This window comes from Mobula birostris, chromosome 3 (genome assembly GCF_030028105.1).
Source record: "Mobula birostris isolate sMobBir1 chromosome 3, sMobBir1.hap1, whole genome shotgun sequence".
Classification (NCBI taxonomy): domain Eukaryota; kingdom Metazoa; phylum Chordata; class Chondrichthyes; order Myliobatiformes; family Myliobatidae; genus Mobula; species Mobula birostris.
In genome coordinates this window covers 66,571,287-66,580,596 of record NC_092372.1, presented here as the reverse complement: position 1 = coordinate 66,580,596, position 9,310 = coordinate 66,571,287, and the positions used below count along the sequence as shown (strand labels likewise).

The window sequence follows — 9,310 nt, the reverse complement described above, 5'->3', positions numbered from 1 at the left end:
TAATTTAGAACTTAGTCTGGTAGAAGGAATAAAGGTGTAGACTATTTTCTATTTTCTAAGTGCATGACCATACACTTCCCTATGCTGTAGTCAACCTGCCACTTCTCTGCTTATTCTCCCAACCTGTCCAAGTCCTTCTGCAGACTCCCTGCTTCTTCAGCACTACCTGCCTCACCACTACCTTTGTATCATCTTCAAACCTGATGAAAGAGCCATCCAAATCATTAACATATAATGTGCAGACAAGCAGGCCCAACACCAACCCCTGCAGAACACCACTATCATTGGCAGCCAACCAGAAGAGGCCGACTTTGATCCCTTCTGCCAGTCAACCAATCTTCTATACATGCTACTATCTTTCCTGTAACACCATGGGCTCCTATCTTGTTTAGCAGCCAATATGCAGCCTTGTGAAAATCCAAGACAACAACAGCCACTGACAATTGTTTGTTTAAAGAAACATAGAAAACCTACGGCACAGTACAGTCCCTTCGGTCCACAAAGCTGTGCCAAACATGTCCCTACCTTAGAAATTACCTAGGGTTACCCATAGCTCTCTATTTTTCTAAGCTCCATGTACCTATCCAGGGATCTCTTAAAACACCCTATCGTATCCGTTTCCACCACCGTCGCCAGCAGCCCATTCCACACACTCTCGACTCTCTGCATAAAAAAACTTATCCCTGACATCTCCTCTAAATCTCCTTCCAAGTACCTTAAAACTGTGTCCTCTTGTGGTAACCATTTCAGCCTTGGGAAAAAACCTCTGACTATCCACATGATCAATGCCTTTCATCATCTCATACACCTCTATCAGGTCACCTTTCATCCTCCGTCACTCCAAGGAGAAAAGGCCGAGTTCACTCAACCTATTCTCATAAGGCATGTCCCCCAATCCAGGCAACATCCTTGTAAATCTCCTCTGCACTCTTTCTATATTTTCCACATCCTTCCTGTAGTGAGGTGACCAGAACTGACCATAGTACTCCAAATGGGGTCTGACCAGGATCCTATATAGCTACAACATTACCTCTTGGCTCCTAAACTCAATCCCATTATTGATGAAGGCCAATGCATTGTATGCCTTCTTAACCACACAGTCAACCTGCGCAGCAGCTTTGAGTGTCCTATAGACTTGAATCCCAAGATTCCTCTGATCCTCCACACTGTCAAGAGTCTTACCATTAATACTATATTCTGCTGTCATATTTAACCTACCAAAATGAACCACCTCATACTTATCTGGGTTGAACTCCATCTGACACTTCTCAGCCCAGTTTTGCATCCCATCAATGTCCCTCTGTAATCTCTGACAGCCCTCCACACTATCCACAACACCCCCAACCTTCCATTCATCATCAAATTTACTAACCCATTCCTCCACTTCCTCATCCAGGTCATTTATAAAAATCACGAAGAGCAGTGGTCCCAGAACAGATCCCTGAAGCACACCACTGGTCACCAACCTCCATGCAGAATATGACCCGTCTACAACCACTCTTTGCCTTCTGTGGGCAAGCCAATTCTGGATCCTTTCCTTGTCTCATTGGAATGTACCTGTAGTGTTCTTGTGCAGTGTGTTGAAACTCTGACTAAACACCAAGTAAAACTGGAGCCAATGAAGACAGAGTCATAGTAAGGTTAAACATTTACTGTTCACTCTTCCACATTAACATCGTATGGTGAAAACTGTTGATAAAAAAATACAAACATATACAGCGTCTGTTTCATTCTGGAGACTACGCGCGCTCTCTTCTTTTAGTGAGAGTCTCCAGCCGCCCCGGGCAGCGGGTGAGGGGGTCCCGTCAAACGGCCATTGAGCTCGAGCCGACCCCGCGTTTGAAATTGAAAAGCCGGCAAGCGCACCACCCCAACCGTCGCTTCTTTAACAGAAACCGCGTTAATATTTTTACTTCAAATACATTCTTATGAACTTATGGCGTTGCTTCTATAATTTTTCTTTGTGGGTAGAAACGGAGCTCTTCACGATCACGCTGCACACATGGCACCCACCTTCAAACCTTCTCCGAACCAGAGGTTACACATAAGATGCGGCAAAACCGGAGGTGACGTCATCACATGCCGCAATATACCATTGATAATGAATTTACCTTCGTTAAACTGTACTTATCAACCTTTAACTTTAACTAGAAAATAGTTATCAACAATCATTTAAAGCGCAGACCCAACAAAGTCAAATAAATGCCAAATGTCTTAAAGGCAACACAGTACCTATGCAGAACTCCTGACAAATAACCCCTGAACGTTTGCCACATTTCTTCTGCACATTTCCCTGAGAACATCTGTTCCCAATTTATGCTTCCAACTTCCTGCCTGATAGCTTCATATTTCCCCTTACTCCAATTAAACGCGTTCCTAACTTGTCTGTTCCTATCCTTCTCCAATGCTATGGTAAAGGATTTATCTTACTCTTTACTTTCTCAAGGAATTCCAACAGATCTGTCAGGTAAGATCTCTACTTAAGGAAACTTTGCTCATCACATGTTTCCAAGTACCCTGAAACCTCATCCTTTATAATGGACTCTGAAATCTTACATACCACTGAAGTGAGACTAACTAGCTGATAATTAACTGTTTTTTTTTTGCCTTCCCCCTTTCTTAAAGGATAAAGAGACAGCTGTGATATTCTAGTTCTCTGGAACCATTCCTGACTCTAGTGATTCTTGAAAGATCACTACTGATTTCTCCGCAATCGCTTCAGCTATCTTTTCCTGCCTGGTCCAGATGACTCATCCGGCTTCAGACCTTTCAGCTTCCCAAGCACTTCTTCTTAGTAACAGGGACTATACTCACTTCTGACCCCTGCCATTGCTCAGATTTGTACCATATTGTCAGTGTAAAATATTTATTCACTTTGTCCGTCATTTCTTCATTCCCCATTACTACTTCTCCAGCATCATTTTCCAGCAGTCCAATGTCCACTCTTGCCTCACTTTTACTCTTCATATACCAGAAAATATTTGATATCTTCTGCCATAGTCTGTCGTTTTCCTCTACTTCCGAAACAGTTCAGTTTCTTTTAATTCTTTTTGAGTCCTGAAGAAGGGTCTGAGCCCAAAATGTTGATTGTTTATTCATTTCCATAGATGCTGCCTGAACTGCGGAGTTCCTCCAGCATTTTGTATGTGTTACTCTGGACTTACAGCATCTGCAGAATCTCTTGTGTCTATATTTTACTTGATACTGTGTTATTCTTCTCATCTTATATGAGTCTGAAGATGCTTCTAGTGAACAGCAGGAGCTGATCTTTTATTCGTTCATTCTGCTGCACTGAATTTACACCACACTGTGTTTGACCACAACTTATTTCAGAACCTGGTGTGTGTTCATTTCCCTTGATTTTCAAATTCACAAATGGTGAAATAGTTCCGTTGCTCTGCAACAGATTTGCAATTGGGTGATAGAGACACAAACGCATCATTCACACCACTTGGGTGGTGGAAGTCAAGTGTGTCAGTTTGTTTGATGGATTTTAAATCCTACAGTACTGTGCAAAAGTTTTAGGCACTCTAGCTATATACATGTGCCCAAGACTTTTGCACAATACTGTATATACTAAATATTTACCAGTATTAACAAAAACTTAAGAGTCACAGATATTGCTGTTTTAAGGGTAAATAAAGGATGGAGATGGAGGTCTTTCAATCTTGCTTCAAATCAAGTCAAAATTACCTCACACAGGAAATGATATAAAAATAGCTTACAGTGCTGTGCAGAAGGGTTAGGCACCTTAGCTATATATATGTGCATAAGACTTTTCGCACAATACTGTATATTTGCACAAGTTACTATGATTAACATGAAGATACAAGAAGGACTGCAGATGCTGGAAATCTGGAGCAACACAATGAATGCTGGAAGAACTCATTTGGTCAGGCAGCATATACAGAGGAATATGGACAGTCATAGTTTTGAGTCAAACCCTTCATCAGGTCCTTAATCCAAAGCTCTCAACCATTAATATAAATATTTTGAAGTATTATATCTTGAACTAAATGAGGAGCCAATTCAGTTAACTTTATTGTTATGGAACAAAGGTTCCACTCCAAGTGTTAAAGTTGAATTCTACCCAATTATAATTCATATATTACTCATAGATTTTTAGAAAGATACAGTTAGGAAGCAGGACCTTCCATGCACCATGTCCACATCCATCACCAACCATTCATTCGTACTCCTTCTACATATGCTCATCTCATTCTATTTTAATTCGATTTTCTTACTTATTTAATGTCTTTTAGTGTGCCAAACTGCTGGAATTCTGAGGTGAAAATATTGTAAATACTGATCAGGACAATCAGCGTCAACATAAGAGAAACACGTTTCAGATTAAGAACCCTTCATCAGAAATGGAAAAGTAAGAGAACAAATGTGTAGTGAGGGGAAGGGGTGAAGAAAGCAAAAGGAATGTGTATAATAGGATGTGGGCCCGTGATATAATATAGCAATTATTAAAAAGGGGGCTAGTAAAGACTCAAGGGACTGCAGATGTTGGAATCTAGAATTTTAAAAAAACAAACTGCTGGAGGAACTCAGTTGGTCAAGTAGCAACTGTGGAAGGAAATGGCCAGTGAACCATTTGGGTCATGACTCCTCAACTGGATATAAAAGAAATAATGTGAAAGTGAAAGATCAAATAATATCCATGGAGAGAGAAAAAAAATGGATAGCTGCTTTATATCATTAATTTCAATATTAAATCATTCAGACCATGATTGCCCAGATGAAAGATAGTTATTATAATCCACATGATTTAACTGCTTCTTGAGTTTACAGTGGCCATCCCTGAGCAATGTTGGAAACAGAGAGGTAAGAGGACCACAGGTGTTCTTTGACCACTGGACATTGAGGGCTGGCTCCTGGGTATCAACATCTTCATGGTGTATTGTTTACAGGCGAAACATGAGCAGTATTGTTACAATGGAAGAGGATGTCTTGATTTGTTGGAGGAATTAATTTAAGGATGAATACCAAATGTATTTCCTGTGTATATTTTTATGAATAAAGTATATTGTTGAAACAAATAAATAGAGGTCAGAGGTTAAATTGACAAGTGCCTGGAAGCTCAGATGGATTGAATGACTCATTCTACCCGTGCTTTCTTCCTTGTTGTAAGGAAGACCACATCAGGAGCACTGAATCCAATATGTGAAATTGGAATATGCTAAATACAACAAAATACAATACATTAAAGTGTAAATGAAAAGCTACGTCACCTGAAAGGACTGATTATGTCCTAGATTTGCGTCCATGCCTTCTTTTTGCTGCTACCATTGGGCAGGTGGTACAGAAGCCTTGGTTTCCATGTCACCAGGTTATTACCCTACAACTACCAGGCTCCTGACCTGGTATGATTAACGTCATTCACCACTATTCTGAACTGATTCTATGACTCAGAAACTCACCTTCAAGGAATCTTTACAACTCATTTTCTCAAAAATTATTTTATTTGCACAGTTTGTCCTATATAAATTGGTGTTCTATCAGTCTTTGTTTATCTATAGTTGTTTTGTAAAATTCTGCTGTGTTTCTTTTTTCCCTATAAATGTCTGGAAGAAAATGAATTTCAAGGTGGTATCTGATAACATATTTACTTTGATAATAAATTTACTTTGAACTTTGAGTAGAGGAAGGTTAAGAAATAAAAGGGTGAAATTGTGCATTTACTGAGATTTCCATGTGGAATGGAAAAGTGTGTTGGTTCATGGAATTCTCCTGAAGGCACTTCCATCACATGCATTGCAGCACGTGCCGTTTCACTTTCAGCCTGCCCTCCAGCCAGGGACCCAAACATCTGCAATTTGCCAGCTCCATCACGGGTACTAACCTCCTGACCATCAACGACATCTTCAAAAGGTGATGCCTCAAAAAGAGACAACTCACCATTAAGGGCCCTCACTATTCTGGACATGCCCTTTTCTTATTACTACCATCAGAGAAGAGGTACAGGAGCCTGAAGACTTGCTCTCGGCATTTGAGGAACAGCTACTTCCCCTCTGCCTTCAGATTTTTGAATGGTCTGAATGAACCCATGAACACTACCTCAGTATTTTGTCTCTTGTTTTGCACTACTCTTCTAATTTTTTAAATGCATATATTTCTCATTGTAATTTATAGTGTACTTTATGTATTGCTCTGTAATACTGCCGCAAAACAACAGATTTCGTGAATATGTCAGAGATAATAAACCTGCTTCTGATTCTGATTTTGCCGTTTATCTGCCTGCTATCCTTCCTTGAGGAGGAGTGGTTTATTTGCATTTCTTTTAATCTAATGGCTTACACTTGCTGCTCACAATATGGTATTTTCTACAGTGGAGAGGCATGGCTGTTTTTCCAAGCTCTCTTCAGTCCACAAGGGCAACACTGAGTTTTCAGATGCCTGTCACTTTAACACCACTCTTATTCTGATACCTTTGTGCCTCTAACGTTGCTCCGAGGATGCGCAACTCAAGCTTGAGGAAGCACATTATCTTGCTTTTGGGCTTAACGTTGAATTTGACCTTCTTAGGTAACCACTCTTATTGCTTTCTCTCTCTCCACTGATGTGGCTGTACATTTCAATTTGTTCCTTCTTTGCTCTTCTGTATCGAACTGCTGGTTATTAATTATTTCCTTGACAGTTCCCTTTACACACTATCACAGACATTTCCTGTGTTCCCTCTGCCCTCTCATTTTCTGCAGCTTAATACACTTGTTTTCTCTTCCCTTCCATTCTGATGCAGGGTCTTTGATCTGAAATATTTTATTTTTATTTAGAGAGACACAGCTCAGAAACAGGCCTTTCTAGCCCCATGTCCCTGTGCTGCTCAATTACACCCATGTGACCAATTAATCTGCTAACCTCTATGTCTGGGGGTATCCAGAACTAGAGGGCATAGCCTCAAAATTGAGGGGTGACCTTTTAGACCAGAGGTAAGGAGGAATTTTTTAGCTAGAGAGTGGTGAATTTGTGGAATGCTCTGCCACAGACTGTGGTGGAGGCCAAGTCCATGGGTATATCGAAAGCGGAAGTTGATTGTTTCCTGATTGATCGGGACATTGTTGGATATGGCAAGAGGGTGGGTGTGTGGGATTGAGTGGGATCCAGGATAGTCTGTGGTGGAACGGTGGAGCGGATCCAATGTGCTGATGGGTTCTGCTCCTGTGTCTTATGGTCTTATGGTCTTTGGGATATTGGAGGACACTGTAGCACCAGGAGGAAATCATGCGGTCAGGAGAACGTACAAACATCTAATAAACAACAGTGAAATTGAACCCAGTCCACTGGTACTATAATAGTGTTATACTAACTGCTACGCCATCATAGAGCCCAAAATATTGACTCTATTTTTTTATGCACACATGCTGCTTGACTGGTTGAGGAGCATCTGCGACTTCATATTTTGATATCACAGTTTATGTATGTTTGTCACCTGTTAACTCACTTTCTGAGCATCGCCAGTGATGCACTGCAACACAGTGAAGTGACAAACACTCATTCCCTTTTACTTTGTTTTTAAGGCAGTCATCGTGCCTTCTGTGGAGATGGATTCTGTACAGTCACAATGGGGGATAGCAAAGCTTCATTAACCATTTGTATTTATAATTCCTCATTAGCCAAGGAGTGAGGTGCTTTTCTTTGGAAGTAAATCACTTAAAATTTTCAACTATTTTTATCATTAAAATAAGACTGAAGCCCAGTTTCAGGCTGAAGTCTATTGATATTCTTGAGTCATTTTTAATTATACATTATTCTTATGTCATAATGTTCTTTTTCAGAAATGTCCACATGCATTTTCCAGAACCTGATGGATTTCCTTTCTCTCATTTATTGCAGCGGAGAGAACTATCAACATGTTTTGTAGGGGTGGCTCTCCAGTGGCGTCTTCTTCTGTTTAGTTCTGGCAATGCAAAATATTCCAGCACCCAAATCAAAAACTCGCTGCAATGGCCATTATATCCAAAGAGGAATTTACAAACTTTGTAGTATGAATTGGTGTAGCACATTGTATTGGAACTAAATATTTTTAATACTTTCTCACATCTGGTTGTTACACAGAGAGTACACAATACTGGCTTAAATATTTAATCATTTATATCACTTTACCTTCTGCTGGTATAAAGGTGACCATGATGTAACCTTATTTATTATTGAGGTTCTAAGGATCAGCACTAGCTTTATCGCCCTTCACACCATTGCATTGTGATGGCAGTACTATATACGTGAAATACCCACTGACATCATAGAGAAATCTATTTACAGATTTTCAGCCGGCTGCAAGAGGAATTTTTCTTCTGAAAATAAAAACGATGTGAACTTATTTCTTCAATGGAAAATCCTGGGCTTAATGGCATAATGAAGGCAGAAGGAGAACTCCGGCAGAAAAAAGTAAGGTTTCGAGTATCTTCAGCAAATAGTGGAAGGGTGCTGAAGGAGGTGTACACTGATGGAGACCTGGTGGGCTTGCAAGTGTCTGAGTGTGCCAGCGTTTCTGAGACAGAGCAAGGCAGCGGTTACAGTGAAGTGAACGGATATAACAAGCAGCATTTCTCCCTGGAAACTGATGGCAGTGAAAGTGAATGCGATGACATGCTTCTGTTAGCAAGCACCACAAAAGACAGAGGAATCTATAGAAAGAGAATTAATATCTTGAGTAAAAATGGTACAGTAAGAGGTGTCAAGCACAAAGTCAGTGCTGGACAGGCACTTTTCAGTAACTTGTCAAATGGTGCTGTTCAGGTACGTCGCTAAGAATATAAAGATTGTTCAAACTGGCTCTTACCTCTGGTAATTAACACCAGCGCTGGCAATGGATTTTCTTTAAATGTGTGATATCAAAATACTTGCTACCATACGGTAATCTTAAAGATGTCATCAAGAATCTTAAAAAATTATCAAGTGAGTTAGGGTGGTGCCAGTATCTGATACCACCCACGTTCTGGATTTAATGTGTAGTTATTCTATGACACCATTGGCATCAATATATCACATAGTTTCTAGATTGTTCTTTACATCCCTTCAGAAAATAGTGCATGGTTGTATCTGGAATCCAAGCTGAGTCACAGCAGAAGAAAAACCTTTTGTGTTTTCTGTTGTAATAATCTAATGATGTAACAATGTCAAAGGTCATCTGTTGTTAGAACATAGTACTTACAACTGAGATATAAGGAAATAATGTAGGTAACTGTCTTACTTGTGGATTTCCATTTGATTACATTTGCAAGGACTGTACATGTTTTCAGTCTTAACTGCTGATTCACTTTGTTCTGAAAGGACTCATTGTATTGGGATGGCAACTGTTCAGTGT

At 40.1% G+C, this 9,310-nt stretch overlaps 1 protein-coding gene across 1 annotated transcript in view; it reads left to right on the top strand.

Annotated features, from left to right (window-relative positions):
• The first annotated feature begins 8,358 nt into the window (after positions 1–8,358).
• grxcr1a (glutaredoxin and cysteine rich domain containing 1 a) overlaps positions 8,359–9,310 on the top strand; it is a 60,497-nt gene continuing 59,545 nt past the window's right edge. Inside the window, exon 1 of the mRNA XM_072251852.1 lies at positions 8,359–8,742. Coding sequence (XP_072107953.1) covers positions 8,359–8,742 — 384 coding nt within the window. The remainder of the gene's footprint in view (positions 8,743–9,310) is intronic.